A 21,040-nucleotide genomic window follows, 5' to 3' on the forward strand; every position below is an offset into this window, starting at 1 on the left:
AGAATGTCATTTAACTATGTGGGGATTGTTTTGTAGATCTGAGATACGGACTTTACTTGGGGTGGTGGACAGCACCACTCCCGATTGTGCTGCTTCTAGCAGTGCTCAGGAACCAGCAGGGCACCCAGCTGGTTCTTTGGGAGCCCATGTGGTACTTACGGATTGAACCCAAAGGCCACACTCTTGAGCATGTACTTGGCCACTGGAGCCGTATCTCCAACCCTGAAACGGGACCGTTTTTAATAGTTTAAAGTCATTTTCACCTACTGGCAGTTCAGAAGGGTGGAGCACATGCCTCCGTGTACAAGACCCAAGTTCATTCCCAGCATCTCATGGGCCCTCAGTCTCCAGCACCTCCAGACCCATCACTGAGTCTTTATGGAGAAACCCCTATTTCTAAAATTGCCATATTTTGCATTTATATAGAGCCAGAAGTGTCCTAAATACTGAGACATGGAGTCTTACAGTCGTACTATCTTAATTGTGTCTTGGCATTTAGTAACTGCACAGTTCTTTATTTTTGTGCATATTTTAAAGATAGAAATTCTGTTTGTGCTTGACAGCCCTCTGAGTGTTTTCATGTACCTAAGCAACGTCACCAAAACACTGAAAGTTTTATAAATGAAAAACCTGAAACCAGGGAAGGGAAGTGACCTGTTTGAGTACCTTATTAGCACCAGAACTCAGTTCTGTATCAGTTGTCCTTATCAGAGGCATTGTTCTGATTTCCCTGGGTTATCAAGGCACAGAGCTGTTTGCTCTTAGGATGGTGACAGAATTTGAAACTATATGAAAATGTGACAGAGAACTCTTGAGAAGCCAGTCAGCATGTGAAAGACAAAACTTTTACACTGCTTCCACATTGGAAAGGAAACCGTCCTGGGACACATCACTAAGATGTCAGATCTTACAAAGATTTAGGGCACATTAACTGGCTTATATAGTTTTCTGTGCTGGTCTTATTTAACTCCAAAAGTAATTGGTGAACTTGCTGACTCCCACATAAGACATCTACCAAAGGGGGGCTAATTGAAGAATGAGGCATGACTAATCTAAGGAAGAATGGATGGTTAGGACTGTTAGTGAAGGATTTTTTTCACTAATCACGGAGCAGGAAATACATTTTTCTCACAAAGTCCATGGATGTTATATAGACATGTCAGAGGAAGAAAAAACTATGGGGTCAGAGAGATAGTACAGCTGGGTAATGCACTGTCCTTGCATACAGCCTACCCAGGTTCAATCACTGTGATCCCCTGTGGTCCCCTGAATACCACCAGGAGTGATTCCTGAGGGTTATAATTACCCCTGAGTGTTGCTGGGTGTGACCCCAAACAAACAAACATAAAAACATAGAGGTAGAAAAAACTAAATTATCAAAATATATCTGATGTGACTTTTAATGGTTTCTGATGAGTTAAACCTACCATAATGCATTTGGAAAATTTTTCTCCCCCCCACCCCTTTTCATGGGGATTCCAAGGCTATGTAGCAGTTTAGTCTTACAATGTATGTCTATAACTCAGCCAGCTTGAGTCTTGTTTGTATTACAGTGAAAAAAAATCAGTTTTACTGCTAGCTTTCTTTAGAAGCAGCTAAGTGTCTTTATTTTAGATTTTATACTATAGATTTCTCTAGGGATTTGTCTTTGCTACAGTATTAGCTAGCTGAGCATTAGGGTCACTTGGGGAAACTTCCCAAACAGACTATTGTATTCACTGAAGATGTGGGGAATCAGAATCTCAAAGAATGCCATCTACTTACCTGTTTTTATTTCTCAAAATAGTGGTTCTGCCACTGCTTTTTCTGGTTTAAGAAATACTGAAGTTTACCAAATACTGGTTTAGAACATATTTGGGATATTACCAATGAAATCTTTGTTTTAAGTTTAGTTACATGTGCCTTTTTTAATCATCATGGAAACAATTAACTGGATTGTAAGTGTTGCTTTTTTTTAACACATTTTTCTATCTTTCATAGAGACCGTTTATTTGTTTGGCGGCTGGGATGGAACACAGGATCTTGCTGACTTCTGGGCATACAGCGTGAAGGAGAACCAGTGGACATGTATCTCTAGGGACACTGAGAAAGAGGCAAGTGTTTGGATTTCTCACACATCTGTATTACAGTGGGGTGTGTGTGTGGGGGGGGGGTGTACTGCTTTTTCCAGATTGGTCTTTTTCCCTAACATCTGTCAGCAGAATTTGTGGTCACCAAATTTGGTTTAAATATTCATGCATTTCAGTTCCTATACCAGGTTCCTCAGTTACAGAGCTGAGGAATGAATAGAGCTATTTAATGGAAATAAATGGAAAATTCTAATAATTCTGATTTTAGTTTTTAATTGCTTTAGCCAGAAAGGTAAATAGCTTTCTAATTTTTTGAGCATGCATCTTACTTTGATGGCCTCTGGAAATAAGTATTCCCATTTTTTAGTATTCTAATTATCTCACTGTTTTGGTTCCTTACAGTTCGCTATCTGTCATTTTTCACAAATGACATTTTAATTTATTTTTAACTAAAATTTAATAGATAACATCTGTGTATCTGTTTACATGTAATATAGCATATATGTATATGAATATTTCCTTAGTGAATAAAAGACTTGTTTATGGCTTTGAATAACATGACATTGATTTTTTTTTCCAAATATGTATAGAATTTACTGTACCTCTATTATATACTTCAGATTATAAGGTAAAAATAAACAATAACAAAATAGTAGTACCTGCAAATCAGAAAGAGGAAAATAGCTCATTTAAAGTTCATCGATTTTTTTTTTTTTTTTTTTTAAATAAGGCCATTTAAAAATAAAATCCAGGGGGCTGGAGAGATAGCACAGCGGGTAGGGCGTTTGCCTTGCACGCGGCCGACCCGGGTTCAAATCCCAGCATCCCACATGGTCCCCTGAGCACGGCCAGGGGTAATTCCTGAGTGCAGAGCCAGGAGTAACCCCTGTGCATCGCCAGGTGTGACCCAAAAAGCAAAAAAAAAAAAAAATAAAAAAAAAAAATAAAATCCAGGCCCAGAGCAGGTAGGGCATTTGCCTTGTATATGGCCAACTCGGGTTTGACTCCTCGTATCCCAGATGGTTCCCCAAGCCTGCCAGGAGTGATCCTTGAGCACAGAGCCAGGAGTAATCCCTACACACTGTTGGGTGAGACCCCAAAACAAACAAAACAATGACCCAAAAAAAAACTATCTGGTACTGTGTTCTTTAGTCCTAGGAAATTGCTTTCTTGCTTATTCGGTGTGCTTTAATGATTAATTAAGTGGGATTTGGGCTTTGGTTTCTAGGCCGTAAGTAGTGGGGCTGGGGGCTGGGGACTCTAGGAGCTACTTCGCTAGTTTTGATGTGGTTCTCTGCTGCTGGCAGTGCTTGGGGACCCCTGTGGTACTAGGGATCAAACCAGGAGCCTTCTACCTGCGAAGCATGCGCTCCAGACCCTCCAGCTCTCTCCTTGTCCCCTCGTTGGCTAGTTTTTACCTTCTCAAAACTAATTGAAAATTCCATGATTTCTTTTTATTGTTTCTGTAATATAGATGGCCTTTGCTGTTTTAGTGTGAAAATAGTATTTCAGTCCTTGATGAAAAAATGCCTAGCTCATATATGTTTTAAACTCTTTCATTCTAGCTTGATTGCTTCTTTGGATATTTGGAATAAGTTTCACCCTGAAGTCCCCCCCTTTTTTTTTTATGTTTTTTGGGTCACACCTAGCTCTGCACAGAGGTTACTCCTGGCTCTGCACTCAGGAATTACTCCTGGCGGTGCTCAAGGAACCATATGGGATGCTGGGAATTGAACCTGGGTCGGCCGCATGCTAGGCAAATGCTCTACCCACTGTGCTATCACTCCAGCCCCAACTCCCTCTTTTTTGTATCTAGTTAGTGCCCAGGTTGTACCTGCTATTACGTTTCTTATGTCTTTTTCTTTCTTTCCCAACTTTATAGTTTCTCTCTTAAACATTTTTGGCCTCCACTATAGATTCCCAGATCTCTTCTCCATTCATTAATACAGTCTATAAAAAAATCTTGGTCATGTGATTCTTGAATCCTGCAGTTAGCTTTAGTCCCTGTTCCAGTTCTTTGTTAGATATTTTTACAAATATTCAAAAAACTGCAGTAACATTTACTAGTGAGCAGTTATTTTGTGCCCTGTCTTACTAGTTACTGTTGCTTTTATTTGGTTTTCTTTTGTGCTGACTAGTTTCAGCTGGGACTGTGTGGCTCTGATAGTTGCTCTCCTTCCTCTGTGCCAGCCGGGACCGTCCTCAGTCAAGAGCCGGAGGACTGAAGTAGGGTAGTTATTGTTATCCCCTTTGCTTTTGTCCCCTTTGCCAGAAGACACTATGTCATTATCATTGAGTAGGTATAAATACAGAGAAGTATGAATAATGATATTAATAATAGTAAAGCTATGTAGTTCATTTTGCTTAAAATTTTCAAATTTCTAATTGACAAGTTTGTCTTGTCAAATTTGTTTCTGTCTACTTTTGTGGCTTATCTCTTCACTTTACATGCCGACCATTTTTGTAGTTACTAGAATTGATTCAGCTTTCTCAGCTATTTTTTTTTTTTTTGGCAATAGTGTTTTCTGTGGGATCAACAGAGACTTCTCATCCCATCCACCCAGATATTGCTAACTGTTATTGTTAGTAGAAGCATTTACTCTTTATTGCCACTTCAAGTACGGCTTCCTCTGTGACACTTCTTTTGACCTCTGCACTCATAATTGGAAGCTCCTTTGGAGGTGTGGCCATTAAGCTTCATATATTCCTTGAGTGGGTTATTTTAATGATTGGTTTATATTCCTGTTTCCCTGTCTTAACTATAAATCATATGCATTTTTAATGTTTGGAACTTTATTTAAGTACCATGACTTAAAAAAGTTGGTCATAATATAGTCGTCTTAAGTACTCAGTGTTCCAACACTAATCCCACCACTAGTGTACTCTTTCCTCCATCAGTGTCCCCAAGTGCCCACCCACCTCACCCCCTATCGTGCCCCCTTAGCTGGCACAAAATAATGTACTTTATATTGCTTGTTTACAACATATATCTCATGTTGGTGTTACTAAAGTATGAGTATTTACTGAGCTATTAGGTTCTAGTTGAGCCTTCTATGTTACTGTTTTCACTTGCTTAGTGGGCTTCTGTGCTCTTTTCCCATCTAATTTGCTCTAATATTTGCTGGGCTGTCAGTACTATGAAATTTGGAGATGTTGCATGGCTACATACATATGCAGCCATGTGCTCCAGGAGCTGTGGAACTGGTCTGAGTCCTAAGCATGGTGTTTCAGTTGGACTTCTATTTTCCAGCGGAAGTGGGGTCTGGGTGGAGCACTGGGCTTTGCAACAGGACAGGGATTTGGGCTGGGAGACTGGTTCTACCTAGGTCACCTCAACTGCAGTGTGTCTCAGTACACTTACCCTTTGGTGAGTCAGTTGGCAAGATAAGTTGAACAAAGAGTTAATGCTGGAGAAAAGCCAGGGGGACATAATTGAAACCTAGTAGGGGGACTGCTTTGGTGGGAGAATAGTTTATGGCCCCAGGTAATGTCAGTGTTCTACTTTGAACTTGTTAAATGTGTATTATTTTTATATCGTTTCTATTTGTTAAATTATTTTAAATATGATTACTAAAGTTTGTGCTGATGTACAAAGCACTAGTAGAACACCAAAAAGCTTAACAAAACAAACACAACCTGTTCAGAATATGGGAGGATGAGATGAACAGAGGAAACTTACCCAAAGAAGACAGCCAAGAGGTATATGAAAAATACTCCGCATCACTCATCATCAGGGAAATTATATCAAGACAATGAGTGATCGTCTCATACCAGTGAGTCTGGCACACATCACGGAGAACAGAAACAGTCAGTGTTAGCATAGATGTTGGGAAAAGGGAACCCCATCCACTGCTCGTGGGATTGTTGACTGGTTCAGCCTATTTTGGAAGATAAAATACAGTCTTCAAAAAACTAGGAATTGAGCTTACACACTTACCTCCCGGGAATTTGCCTCAGGATCCAATAATTGCTGTGTGGGTGGAGCTGGAAAGTATCATGCCGAGTGAAGTTAGGAGAGGAAAAGACTCAGAATGATCTCTCTTATATACAGAATACACTAAAAAATAAAAAAACAGTAGCTGTTCAAGGCAGAGACCGAGAATTTCAGTAAGACACTTACCACAGAGGGCAGGGCTGCATGAGGGCCCTGGCACAATGGGAGAGGGAAGTGGACACTTGGGCGTGGAAGATGTGGCGCTGAAATAGTTCATGCATGAAACTCCACTAACACTATATAAGCCACACTGCCCAAAATAAAAGCAAATAAAAATTGTGCTGAAAATATATAGATTATTTTGCTGAGAGCACTGTTTCACTTAACTTTTGAAGTGAATAGAGATGCATAAAATGGTAACTCAACATTGGGGTGCAGATCTATTCTGGTTTATTATGATTTCTGTGATACATACACCTAAAAACCTTTTGTTGGTATGTGAATTGAATGACAGTATATATCTCTACACAAAGGCTGATTTCTTCCAAAACTGTACCATTAGCATCTCATATATCTGTACCAGTGAGTCAGGTTACCACTTGATTATATACCAGACCATGTGTTTTAAAAAGAATGACACATACTTCAAAAGCACAGTAAATTAACTGTGATACACCTAAATATATCTAGTAGTACTTTTAGGAGATTGTAAGATAGAGTTCTGCTTCAAATGTTAGAATAATTACTTTAAACTGTTTATGAAGCTATGCAAGGATTTTATATATTTGAAATATATATTTTTTTAGTTTTGAATTTTCATAAATCTTTTTAATGTTTGTGCTAGTGGAAGGGAGCTGGATTCTTTTGTTTGTTTATTTTTGGACCACATCCAGTTATGCTCAGGGATCATTCTTAGCATGGCTTAAGGTTATGTGGTGCTCAAACCCAGGTCAGCTGCTGGCAAGCTGACAGTACTCTCGTTCCAGCCCTGAGAGCTGGATTCTTATATCTGATGTTTATGTAGAATAGATGACCTTCTATAGTGATAGTTTTGGAAAGGAAAGTACTGTTTTAATAGTCTTTTGTAGATAATGGCTCATCTTATGTTCCGATCTCATTTCAGATTGACAAGTGACTCCTGGGGGTGTGGTGACCATCCCTGCTGATTCTTGGCCAACTGGGCTGGGTGGTTCACTGCAGGAGTCCAATCATGTGAGGCCATGAGGGCCCAGCCGTACAGAGAGCCACCTGGTGATACCCAGTGGTGCTCGGGGGCCATATTGTTGTGTTCCTGACCCCTAAGCTCTCCCCTTAGTCTATAAGGTTGTTTCCTAAGGGAAACTGAATTATACACTCCAAAATCTTCTCCACTTAGATTTCATGTACTTCATGTACTTCATTAACGTTGAAATCCGTTGGTCTGCTCAGCTCTTTGAATAGCTCTTTTACCCATACAAGTTATTTTGATATCTAAAATATTGGTCCTCTGAGTTCAGCACATCTTCCAGAAGTTGGCTTCTTTTGTTATACAGTATTCAAGCTCTGTTCGTGAGCTGCAGTGTAGAGATTAGGCACTTGCTTTTCACGAGACTGACCTAGATTCGATCCCTAGCACCCAAGCCCTGCCAGGAGTACACCCTAGCATTGCCAGGTATGGCCCACAACCCAATCAATCAGTCAATGAAAGTCCTGTTCATCTTAGTGGAAAATTTTTATTGTTAGGTATCAAGATCACAGTGGAAGCCTGACGTTTTCCAGAGTTCTAATTTTTCTTTAGAACATGCATTTTATCATTTGCAACGTATTCTTCATTTTTTAGAGAATGTCTTCCGTGACTGTAATGTGTGAATGAGTGTATCTGGATTGGTAGTTGACTTTTAGTTACACGGTGTTGCCTGAAAATAGCAGCTAGGTGAGCTTGCAGCTCCGTTCAGGTATCACTCTTGGCTGAGTTCGGGGCACTGTATGTGGTGCCAGGGATTAAACCCCAGTTGACCACGTGCAAGGCAAGTGCCCTACCTTCTGTACGATCTCGCCAGCCCCCATCTTTGTTTTCAGAGCTATTTAATTATGGAGGAAATCCCTTCAAGCAAAATTTCTAACATATTCTAAAGACTTTCCATGACAAAATAAAATCTCTTAAGTTTTAAAATAGCAATTAATGTGATATACTGAAGTGTAGATTCAAAATAACTTGGTATCTTGATTAATAGCACTTATTGTCAGACTGTTCCTGCCTAATCTTTGTTCATTTAATCTAAATAAGAATGCTAGATTGCTCTTCAAAAAAAAAAAAAAAAGCCTGTTAGTGTGTTTTATTTCACTCCAGAGGCATAGTAGCCCTTCCTTGCCTGTCAGATCATGTCCAGTCTCCTCTGTCAGTGTTCCAGCAGGCTTCTTTTTACCTCCTCCTTCAACTGGGTTGTTTCTGTAGCTCATCCGTAACCAAGCACATTGGGAGTGGGTGGGTGGTTTTTCTGGTGGGGGCCATAACCCTGCTGGGGTTACTGCTGGCTCTGCTCAGGGATCACTGTCGCTGGTACTTGGAGCACTCTCTGGTGCAGGGCTCAAACCTGTGCCGGCCACCTGCAGGGCAAGTGCTTTTTCCTATACTGTCCCTCAGCCCTCAAACCACACACATTGTCTTAGGTTTATTTTTGCTTTCTTATCTCTGCCCTTCTAGAAAACACAAACCTGAGATCAAAACACATCTACACAGAGGTGGTAATCCTATCTAGGTGAAGATTTTTTTGTGTGTGAATTGTTTCTCGATGATACACTGATTTTTTTTTTTTTTTTAAGACCTGTTCTACAGTTTTCTTTTCTTTTTTTTTTTTTTAAACCTTTTACCCGCTGTTGCTAATTCAGGTAGTCTCAACCAGTCGTGTGTAGTGTACTATTTTTCCTGTTGTTCCCTGGCTTAATGATGTTTATTAAGTTAAGAGAATCAATAATGTAATAGAGAAGTCAACAGTTTGAATTCTTATTCTGCTTCTTTCACTAGCCTACAAATTTTTAGGATTCCTTTCCTCTTCAGTTTACATTTTGTCATCTGTAAAAGGAGAGAAACAAACAAGTTTTGTTAAGGTTCCTTCCAGTTATGATTCAGAGATTCTAAGTATTCTTGGATTGCTTTTCTGTTTTTAATTCTGATGAGAATTGCGAAGATGTTTTAAACGACCAAAAGTATCCTTAAATAGATTGATATGTGCTTTAGAATTTAGCTCTGTGCACGAATGACTAAAATGCAATGAATATATAATAGAAGCCATTTCGGTGTTATAACTAGTGCCAGAGGGTACAGAGGGTACAGATTACCATAAAGTACAGAATAATTCATCCTTCCTGTAGATGTTAACCATTTCTAAATTAAGATTAATGTCTTTTACTATTTCTTTTGCTTTCCTTTAGAGATTTAAATCCCATGTACTTAAATCAGTTGATTGGATATGAGTTTCTGAGTAAACCCCCCTGTAATGAAAGTTTAAAGAACAGAACATTAGGTTTGATTTTCTATTTTACTATTATTTTTTTAATCTTCTTCTCTCTCCCCCCTCTCCCCCGTCCTCTCTACAGAATGGCCCCAGTGCCAGATCGTGTCACAAAATGTGCATTGACATTCAACGAAGGCAAATCTACACATTGGGGCGTTATCTGGATTCCTCTGTGAGGAACAGCAAGTCTCTGAAAAGTGACTTTTATCGTTACGACATTGACACAAATACGTGGATGCTGCTCAGCGAGGACACTGCTGCTGACGGGGGACCGAAACTGGTGTTTGACCATCAGGTGGGGCTCAGACAAAGAGATGAAGCCGTTCACTCATGCTCAGTAACGCTGGCTCTCAGAGTTTATTTCACTTGTTTGATAAGTTGTCTGTAAATGATTTCCACTAAAATTGCCCATGATGGGCACAAAGTTATTCTTAACACTTTTCCCCTTTTGCTTAGGACAGAATAAAATTTCAGGTCTCAGCACAATTACTACTTTATAAAAACTTTAGAGGACATGTTTAGAAATATATTATTATTAGTTTATAAGAACTTTAGAGAGTACATTTAGCAATATATTTCGGAAGAAACTTTTTTGTGATTAAATATGATGTCAACAACAGCTGGCCATTTTAAAGCCTTTTACTATATTACTGGAGGAGGTTTAAAATCACTTTGTAATGAGTTGAAAATAACTTGAAATCTAAAGCTTTTCTTTTAATTTGAGTGAAATATATTTACATTTGCATATAGAGACCAATTTGTTATAAAACTTAGAATTTGAAGTATGCTAAAACTAAACACAGTACCAATGAGATATAACCATATAAATAAAATTACTAAAGTTAACTGTATTGTAAATTATTTTATATCATCATTAACTTTAGTGCCATTTTCATTGCTACTTCTCTGAATATTTTCTCCATCTGAGTGCTGGATGGGTCAGTACAAAAAGTAACAATTTTTTATTGTATAGGCAATTGTATGCAAGTCAGTTCAGGTTGAGATATTTGAGTATAGGGATTGTAAAAATAAACTTATAAAAAATATCAATATATTGATGAACATGACATTTGAGCAATGGAAGGTGAATTATCACAGACGGACTTAGGTTTGACTTCTAAGTCATTAGTTTTTGTATCTTTACAGATTTATAGTCTTTGCTTTGAAACTATTGTGCTGTTGTATTTATTTTAATAAGCAATTGTTCATAGGAGAATGAATGTTAAGGAAGAGAGGAGCTAGAGATGTGTGTGTGTGCGCTCGTGCGCCTACCAAATAAATAGTGGATGGAAAATCCAAAGCATTAGTCTTTAAAGTACATCCCACATTGAATGGATTTGGAATTTGGGACTTTGTTGGCTCTACATAACTAAGCTTGTCAAAGACAGGCACTTCCCTGCTGGCATCCTCAGTGTTGTTCTTGTGGAAAATAAGAATTCCCCCCAAAGTTAGGCAAGTCCTGATCTTTTAAAAACAGAACATCAGCAGATAACATTGTTAGGGAAACAGTTTATTTTCTTGCTTCCAAGTGGTTACAAATTTCTTTTCCAAACCATGCTTATGCCTTTATTTTTACAGGTTGGGGGAAAAAAAAAGAATAGCTAGGGGCAGTCTTGAGTACAGCACACATACTGTCTTTGTGTGTGGCTCTTGTTTTTCTTGACTTTGATAAAATAGAGAATGTTCTTTGGAAGCTAGGCTCTGTTAAATAATGCTTGATTTTCAACTGATTAGATGGTATAGTTGAACACTCCGGGTGCAGAATTTTGGCCCTAATTCAGCCAACAACTAGCTCTGTGACCTTAAGCAATTAGCATGATTTATAAAAGCCGCTATTCTATTTTTTTTGCATATAAAGCGATAAAAGTAGAATTCACAGCAAAATTACTTGGGATTGTTCCTCACACAGTATTTAACACTAAATGTTCGAATTTGTGAAGAATGTGAGAAAGCTAGAGTCATAGAGACATGTTTAGTTTGTACTTCGCCTTTTTAAAATTCGCCTTATTCAAATGGTACATTCAGGGACTTTGGATTTCTTAGGAACATAGTCGCAGCATAGTTCTGAAACCCTTCGTATTGTTGTTGGTTGGTGTGATTTTTCAGGAATAATGAGAACCAAACAAAAAATCTTAAATAAAACAGAGGCCACATTCAGCAAAATCAGGAGCCAAAGAAAATCCACAACTATTTGTAAATTTAGCCAAAGACAACAGAATGCCCAGAAAGTACATTGAAGCCCCGGACAGTAGAAGGGAGAGGAGGGGAAGTAAGAAGCTGCTTCATTGAGTGTTTCACAGTGGGTCTGGCATGAACAAAGCACTGGGGGGGAGTGAGTGAAGTGACTCGTGGGAAGTGCTCAGGAAGGTGGAGTGGGGGTAGATGTCACAATGAACCATATCCTAAAGAGTGTGGGAACACCGTGACACCTGGAGATAAGATTTCATCTGCTGTGACCGGTGAAGGATCAGGGGTCTCTTGAGACTTGAGCGTTTGCGGTGTTGACATTTTGTAATCCTCTGCCCCAGTGGTCAAGCAGGAGACGCCTCCCAAGGCTCCAGTGTCCTACAGGATGCTGTCACCTGTAGCTCATTTAACTAAGAGAGTAAAGAAACATTGAGCACAAGACTTCCAGAAAGGAATTCTATTCTAAGATAAAGCAGTTCAGGGGCTGGAGCGATAGCACAGCGGGTAGGGCGTTTGCCTTGCACGTGGCCGACCCGGGTTCGATTCCCAGCATCCCATATGGTCCCCTGAGCACCGCCAGGGGTGATTCCTGAGTGTAGAGCCAGGAGTGACCCCTGTGCATCTCCGGGTGTGACCCCCAAAAAGGGAAAAAAGTAAGATAAAGCAGTTCAGAGAGAAAGAACACGAAAACTTCCCTTCCTGGCATAGCAGATAAAATTCATGCCCAATACTCTAATGTGGAGTAGATGATTTATGGATCAGGAAAATCATGAAGCCGTGAAGAAAACTACAGAGCAAGATCATAGATGAGATCAGATAAAAGGAACAAGTGAAATGGGAGAACTCCAAAAGGAAATTGAAGGAAAACAGAGTACGCCTAGAAATGCAGACCAGACTACAAAGGGCATAAAAGAAGAATAGGTCAGAATCTCAGGATCATGAGAAGGAAGAGTAGGAGATCAATAGCTAAAAGGGATTCCTCAGGAAATAGCAAGAAGAAAGGCAAGAAGAACCAACACACACATGCTTGGAGATACTCAAGAATAAAAGCAAAACAATGGGAGAGAACACATGAATAAATTTCAGAAAGTCTTTCTCAAAGAAAGATGACACCTGTCAAACGGTGCTGTATGCAGGGGAAATTGGCCTAGGCCTTCAAAATCTAAGAACTAGCTTAGTAACACTAGATTTTGAAAATAGGCTTTTAAAATTTTCAAAACAGCTAGATAAAATGATCAAAACACCTATAAGTGAGACTGGTATCAGACTTCTCTACCACTTTATTTGTTCCAGGAGACAATAGAGCATCATCGAGAATGTATTCAAGAAAATATTGTGAGTCGAGAAGATGGTACACTAGGTAGGGCTCTTGCCTTGCGCCTGGCTGACACATTCTATCCCACCACCCCAGATGGTCCCCTGAGCCCAGCCAGGGGTGATTCCTGAGTGTAGAGCCAGGAGTAAGCCCTGAGTACCCCCTGATGTGGCCCCAAAACAAAAAATAATAATATAATGTGAGCAAAGAATTTTATATCTAACCATGCTATCCTTTGAATGTTTTTTGAGGAAATTATAAGAAAATGGAATAGGAGCTAGCCAAGAAATAGCAAAAGGAACTTCAATAAAAGGATCAGAAATCTTAGCTCATTGACATTCTTCCTGGGGCAATGTGGTCTTTGGCAGACTGGCCCTATATTTTTATCTTCCTCCTGCCCCACAACCAGTGAGATGACAGGAGAGTCCATTAATAATCACATTGACAAATATGAGTGAACCACTTGAGGAACTTAAAAACTTTCAGAAGAATGCCTGTAAGGTAGAAGACAAATAGGATCAAATTCAGCAGGGTGGAATGGGGGTGGGGGGTGAGCGAGATGCTGGAGTCTTTAAGGAATGCATTAATTTGAATTTAAAATGTGTAGAGCTGTGACAAACATTGCTTGATCAGTTGGAAACTGAATAGGAGGTTTTCTCCATGTGACTTAGTAGCACTTAGCATTGACAAGAGCCTACAGACCAGGTGCTGAGTATGGCTTGGGGCAGGAAAGGTAAAACGGAATGCCTGAGGGGCACCATAGAGCTGTTGCTGAATCATTCACTGCCTCTCTTCAGTCCCTTGATTGTAGGGCAGGGTAGGTTAAAATGTAGGGTTTGGTAGGTTGATATGTAGAGTATGGTAGGTTGATAATGTAGCATTGCACTGTAGTACTGTCATCCCATTGTTCATCGATTTGCTTGAGCGGGCACCCAATAATGTCTCCATTGTGGGACTTGTTACTGTTTTTGGCATATCAAATACACCACGGTAGCTTGCCAGGCTCTGCCGTGCAGGTGGGATATTCTCAGTAGCTTGCCGGGCTCTTTGAGAGGGATGGAGGAATTGAACCTGGTTGATAATGTAGGATTGATAATGTAGGTTGGTGTGTGTGTGTGTGTGTGTGTGTGTGTGTGTGTGTGTATGTATATATATATATATATATATGTATTGGTTGGTATGGTATGTAGGGTATGGTTTATGGATTGTAGGGTATGGATAGGTTGATATGTAGGGTATGTTACTTTGATGAGTCGGGTATGGTAGCTTGATGTGTAGAGTATGGTAGGTTCATTTGCAGGGTATAGTAGGTAAGTATGCAGGGTATGGTAGGTTGCACACTACTATACCTGCAAGGCAGATAAATAGGGATTCTCCGATATAAAAACTATAGCAATAACAAAATCCTAGATGTTTGAAGATAGTATTATGAGACTTGGGTGCTAAACTCAATAAATCAGAATTAGTTAAGAAAAATAGCAAGTCTACACTAAAACCAAAGAAACCTTTAAGTTTAGGTGATGTTCTTTAGAGTACATCAGGAGACTTAAACATCCATGAAGATAAAATAACTGGAAATCCATGAAGATAAAATACCTATAAACATTTGCTAGTGGAATCTCAGTTAAATTGATAAAACACTAGAATGAACACTCATATCCAAATGGTAACTAAATTAGCTGATATTAACAGAAAAGGATTCTGAAGTTCTGGTATCTACTTAGTAGAATTATAGAAAGAAAATGGGGACAACAAAGTATTTGAGGTGGAACTGAAGGAAACTCCTGTTGCTTTAAAAAGATGGTTTTCAAAATGAGAAAACCATCTGGCACAGGGCAGGATGAATGAAAAAAAGAGTATCTATCTCAGTACATCTGTAAGGACACTTCAATACCAAGGATTAAGAGGAAATGAAACCCTAAAGGTCAAGAGAGAACTGTTCGCTTTGTGGGTAGGAAGAGTCAGACTGGCATAAAGCAGTCTTTGACGGTGGTGGGAGTTCATTGAGAAATCCCGGGTATTTAGAAGGCTTTTAGAAATACCTTCAAAATTAACAGGAAGAACGTTATGTTGAACTCAGCTTAACCCTTCCAACCTTGTGTGTCTGCATGATAGAATAAAATATTCTTTCAGGTTAAGAATAATTGGGGAAGGGAGATAAAGGTTATGTACTTTTCATTTGATTTCAGAAATTAAATATCTAGAATTTAGATCTTTAGCTTTTCTCAATACGAACTTGGAACTTACTTTTTTTTCAATCCTTGAGAAAAGTGATGCTGAACTTAATCAGACATTGTTTAATAAGTTATTATCTTTCCTGAACATTTTCAGAGATTCAAAACAAAAAAGGATTAAAAGTTAACCATAACTGATGAACAGTACGAAGTTTCCTACAGTGATTAAAGCATCTTGTTATTTGATAATTGACCCTAATTGAAACTGCATACTTAACCATAAAAACCCAGTTTAGGTAGCTGAAAGAATAAAATTGTTCCTTTTCTGTGTCGTATTTGTCATAAGATATTGGAAAGAATTACAGAGCTAGTACAGTAGTTAATTCCTTTTTTGGGTTGGTTTGGGCTTGTGAGCTGGAATGAGCTACTGAGATAAAAATGCTTATGCTTTATCCCTAATAGCAAATGAGAGTAGCCCCGTCTAAATCAAACTTAAATATCCCCAGAAGGAAAGAGAAACATCTTTGTAGCAATTTGAGTAGAATCATAGGAACTCTGTAACAGAGATGGGCCAAAATGTGTATGGATTTATGAAAATGTACTTAGCTATTGTAACGGGCAGCATGATCCCCTGGGATTTGGAAACTTGAGCCGTAAGAATCTAGGACAGAGTCATTTGACCCGGACATATTGAAGCCCTAGACGCAGTCACAGTTGTTGAATGACTACTAGATTGTGTTCAGCCAAATGGATTGGTTTTTATCTTTCTTATTTTCTTTTTTGGGGGGCACTTTGACGGTGCTCAAAGACCACCAGAACCAAACCCAGCATTTTTCAGGGACCTCAGGGTTGCACCCAGAGATGATCTGGGTGTTTGCAAGGCTTGCACCCCTAATCCCTGTGTGCTCTATCTGGCTCCAGTGGTATGATGGAAGAGTAGGAACATTTTCTTTTCAGGACCGGGGAATGAAAGCATTGACATCTCAGTTTTTCACCCATTTTTCACTAAGGCTCCACCCTTATGGAATACATTTCCATGCTAACTTAGAGCAGTCTGCCAGAAATCTGAGAAGTAACTAGCGGGTCTTTGTAGTGATAGGTATAATTTGGGAATGCTAGAATTTTTAAAATATTAGTAATAGAGCCATGGATGAGACAGGGACAGAACTCTTGGTGAGGCTTTGGGACAGTCCTGGCAAAATGTAGACACACACACATATAGTGTGTGTGTATGTGTATAATGTATATATATATTATTCTTAAAATATACAAAAATAGGTAAATAGAACTAATTTGGTGGGAGGAGAAATCAAACTTTAGTGACTTTAATGTTTGTGCTTTAGCAAAAATATATTTAATGTTAACAATTCTTTATGCCACCTGTTCAACATTTAATTTCCACCTTGGAGTTTACAACATAATCTTTGAAATATAATTTGTTCTTTTTTTTTAAGTTTAGTTTTTATTTTATTTTAATAAATTAATGATTTGATCTCAATAAAAATTCTAAGCACCTTATTTTATAACATACCAAATCTAGAAGCAGTCATACATGTTTCTAATCTGAGCATGCAAAGATTGTGCTCCAATTCTTTCAACCATTTCCTCCAGCCCCTGTTCTGCTTCAGTGGTTATAACATTCCAGTTCTGTCCAATCCTTTGCTACAGTGAAAACACTGAGTATACAAATAAGGACCATATAAAGAACAAGATGAATGTATTAATCATTAATAGGCAATTCCGAACCAATACTCAGAATTAACTCTTTTTTTGGGAAATGTTTACAGTCTGAATATTGCACCTCAATAAGGAAGATACTTTTTTTCGTTTTAATAAGAAGAGGACTATTACAGGTATAGATACATTTGCAGAAATTTTTTTAAATTTTATTTTCATAAAGTTGTTCACAATAATGGATCATATTTACTATTTTGATACCAGTCCCACCACCATTACACCTTTCCATCACCATTATTTTGAACTTTCCCACCACCACTGAAACCTGCCAAAAAGGCAGATGCTAGATAATTTATTTTATATTGCTTGTTATGAATAGCATACTCGCAGCTGCATGCTCCTAGAATTCTAAAATTTTAGATAATTGGGTCTGGAGAAATCTCTGCAGTGAGCTTCTCAGTTCCAAGATTCTTCTGTGTGTCTCTGGATCGTGGCTGTTAATGAGCTTAAATAGCAGCCAGAAGCAGTTTGTGGGCATGACATCCAGGGTGTCATAGGCATGAGGAGATGGGAAGGACCGGCCTATCCCAGATCCCGTAAGGCCTGGAGTTTGCTGTCACTGGTCCCACATACCTGGGCTCTTCGTTGGGTTTTGGAAGTTGGTGGCTGCCGGGATTCCTAGGGGGCAGGTGTAGAATTTGTTCTTACTGTCTTAGTGACAGGTGTCTGGTTTCTCACAGGTATTTTTGTGAAAGGTTGTAATTCCCTTGAATTGAGACAATAGAAAGTCAGGTTCGACTTTGAATGTAAATAGCATAACCTGTCACAATTAAATTTATACTGTTGTAGTAAAAGGAAGAAAGATTCATCATACTCTAGAAAATTTGTCTAGAAACTGCTTCAAATGTCTTCATGCATTTTTTTAATGAAATGTTTCGCTAATTTTGCATGTCATTGTAGCCTAGGACCACATCAGTTTTCTCTGTATCCTTCCAACTTTAGTATATGTGCTGCCAGAAGGCAACATTTGTTTCACCCACTTGTAACAATAGGACTTTGAAGAGTTTCATGAAGTAAATGTAGAAAGATGGATTTAGTTGCATCATTCTTATTCACTTATCTTCTCTTTAATTAATATAATGATTGCTCACATTAAAAGAAAGGAGTTCTGTAATAAGGATGGAAAAGAGCAATAACTACTGCAGATATGATCAAGAACATTTACTCAGGTATATATCAGCACTTTATATATTATTATTGATATGTAAGGTGCTGATATGTATCAGTCACGTGTATCATATCATATTGATATGATGAAGATTATAGAGTTTCGAGAATGAATAGTGTTTTGACCCAGTATATTTCACTGTCACTGGGAGAGAGATGGAAACTTGAAATCCATTCTGGATCTCTGCCCAGTGAGTGCTAAGCAGTATTACAGTAACTCCATGTGATGGTATTTAGTAGTATTAAGGCAAAGTTTACTTCTTCTGGGAACTGGAACAGCTTTATTCCTAGGGAAGGACAGTCTAAAGCTGTTCACTCTTTTGCTCTGTTCTGGTAGATGTGTATGGACTCGGAAAAGCACATGATCTACACTTTCGGCGGCCGGATTCTGACGTGTAACGGCAGCGTGGATGACAGCAGAGCCAGCGAGCCTCAGTTCAGTGGCCTGTTTGCTTTCAACTGTCAGTGCCAAACCTGGAAACTTCTTCGAGAGGACTCCTGTAACGCTGGCCCCGAGGACATCCAGTCGCGGATAGGACACTGCATGCTATTCCACTCAGTAAGAAATTCTGTGCATTTAATAGTTTGTTGCCATCTGCATCTCAGTGTGGAAAAGGAGTTGGTCAAATCTAACTCGTGAATAAGAGATCAAAATTTCTCATTAGAAGTAAATGACTTGTTAGCAGTGATGGACACAAAACAAAACTTTGACAGTTTGCTATTAAAATTCTTCCCGTCAGGTTAGTCATTCCTAAAGGCTTATCACCTGGTTACTGATCCAGGCATATTTTATACTTATCTAGATTGTTCGTTCTTATGTATCTTGGACTTTTTTACTTACTGATTACTCCTAGTAATTTGAAAAATCAGTTTTCATAGTGTTCTTAGTTTTTGCTCTGTGCTCATTATTAAGTGTATTTAGAGAATTAGAGATGAACTTTAGAGCAAAACCAGTGTAATGCACATTTTTTATTTTTGTTTCCAAATTTTATTTTTTTAGAGCACGGTGTTTTACAAAGTGGTTCATAGTTGGGTTTTAGACATACAATGTTCTGTCACTGAGACCAGTGTCAGCTTCCCTCCACCAGGGTTCCCAGGCTCTGTGCCGCCCACCTCCCCAGCCTGCTGTCGCAACAGGCACCTATTGAAGTTTGGTTATTGGACACGCATTTCTTTAACCTCCTCAAGTTATACAATGAAACCTTGTATAAATTGAAAAGTGTGATAAATATTTTAGGCTAGGGGCTGGAGCGATAGTATATTGGGTAAGGCATTTGCCTTGCATGTGGCCAACACGGGTTCAATTCCCAGTATCCCATAATATCCCCTGAGCACCGCCAGGAGTAACCCCTGTGCATTGCCAGGTGTGACTCAAAAAGCAAAGAAATAAAATTTTAAAAATATATATTTTAGGCTATCTTGAACATATAACATGAGAGAAAGAAATCGGGGCTCAAGTGATCGTACAGCGGGCAGGGTATTTGCTTTGCATGCTGCCAACCTGGGTTCGATCCCCGGCATCCTATATGGTCAAAAAAAAAAAGTATATTAAATACCAATATGCTCATTTATGTGTTTTTTTTTTTATTTAAAGAATTTTATTGAATCACCATGTGGAAAATTACAATACTTTCAGGCTTAAGTCTCAGTTACACAATGCTGAAACAACCATCCCTTCACCAGTGCCCATATCCCACCACCAAAAAAAAAAAAAAAAACACAGTACACCTCCCATCCCGGCCCCCCCCACTCCCCACCATGTAACGGATAAATTTCACTTTACTTTCTATTTACTTTGGTTACATTCAATATTTCAACACAAACCTCACTATTATTGTTAGGAGTACCCCACTAGCCAGACCTGTTGTGAGAAGGTATGAGGTCGCACGGCCGCTACTGGTTTTGGATTTCTGAACTTTAGCAACTAAGTCCAGGGAGATTTCTTCCAGGTATTGGATCATTGCAAGCTTGTAAACCCCATCTGTGGTCATCATAATATGGTGGTCCCCACGCCCTTCACCCCCGGCAAGGAAGAGGCGAGAGAGAGAAATACCTTTCCCCCCCTGGGCAGGCATGGGGCCTCGGCTTGGTTCTCAGTCTGGAGCCATTCTGCGAGGAGCTGCCCATGCCGAAAAATTTAGCTGGGGTCTGGAGTCACGCTCATGCAGCTGCGGAGAGGCCTCACACATGTGCGGCCCCCGGGATCACATCTTGGCTGGCAGCAGGAGCTGCTCATTTATGTGTTTCACCAGTTTCCCGGAGTTCCATTTTCATGTCTCTACCCCACTTTTATTTCTTTGGGGTTTTGTTCTGTTACGCTTTATTTTTAAGGATTTTGTTTTGTTTTGTTTTTGTGTAAGTGGAATATTTTAAAGCAACACAAGGTATTATTACTACAGTTAATCACTAACAGATAAGAACTTTTACAAAATGTGAGGGAGGAGCAACAGTACACCAGGCAGGGTACTTGCCTTGCAGGCGGCCAACCCAAGTTCAATCCCTGGTATCCCGTATGGTCCACTGAGCCCACCAGGAGTGATTCCTGAATGCAGAGCCAGGAGTAAGCCCTCAGCACTGCCGGGTGTGACCCAAAAACAAAGCAAAAGAAATTTTACAAAATATAATTGCAATATTATAATACCCAAAGTAAAAATAATTTCTCGGAATCATTAAATTGTGGTTTGCATTCTTTTTTTTTAAATTCAGAAATAATAAAAAAAAACTTCAGTTTATTCAAGTCAGTAGCAAAAAACAGATCTGTGCTGTGTATTTGGCTTTTATGTTATTAAATTTCTTAGTTCATAATAGCACTGCTACTTCCTTTTTCTTCCCACGTGCCACATATTTATTTGTTAAAGAGGGGCCAGAGCAATAGTATAGCGGGTAGGGCATTTGACCTGTTTGCGGCTGACCCGGGCTGGATCTCAGCATCCCATGTGGTCCCCTGAGCACTGCCCAGGAGT

The 21,040-nt window shown here is 39.2% G+C and overlaps 1 protein-coding gene across 7 annotated transcripts in view; it reads left to right on the forward strand.

Annotated features, from left to right (window-relative positions):
• Nucleotides 1–21,040, forward strand: part of MKLN1 (muskelin 1) — a 347,617-nt gene that overhangs the window by 277,411 nt on the left and 49,166 nt on the right. For all 7 annotated transcript variants that reach the window (XM_055124497.1, XM_055124493.1, XM_055124502.1 and 4 more), the window contains 3 exons: nt 1,981–2,093; nt 9,580–9,792; nt 18,415–18,636. In XM_055124497.1, the coding sequence (XP_054980472.1) occupies nt 1,981–2,093; nt 9,580–9,792; nt 18,415–18,636 (548 nt within the window). The remainder of the gene's footprint in view (nt 1–1,980; nt 2,094–9,579; nt 9,793–18,414; nt 18,637–21,040) is intronic.

This window comes from Sorex araneus, chromosome 1 (genome assembly GCF_027595985.1).
Source record: "Sorex araneus isolate mSorAra2 chromosome 1, mSorAra2.pri, whole genome shotgun sequence".
Lineage (NCBI taxonomy): Eukaryota > Metazoa > Chordata > Mammalia > Eulipotyphla > Soricidae > Sorex > Sorex araneus.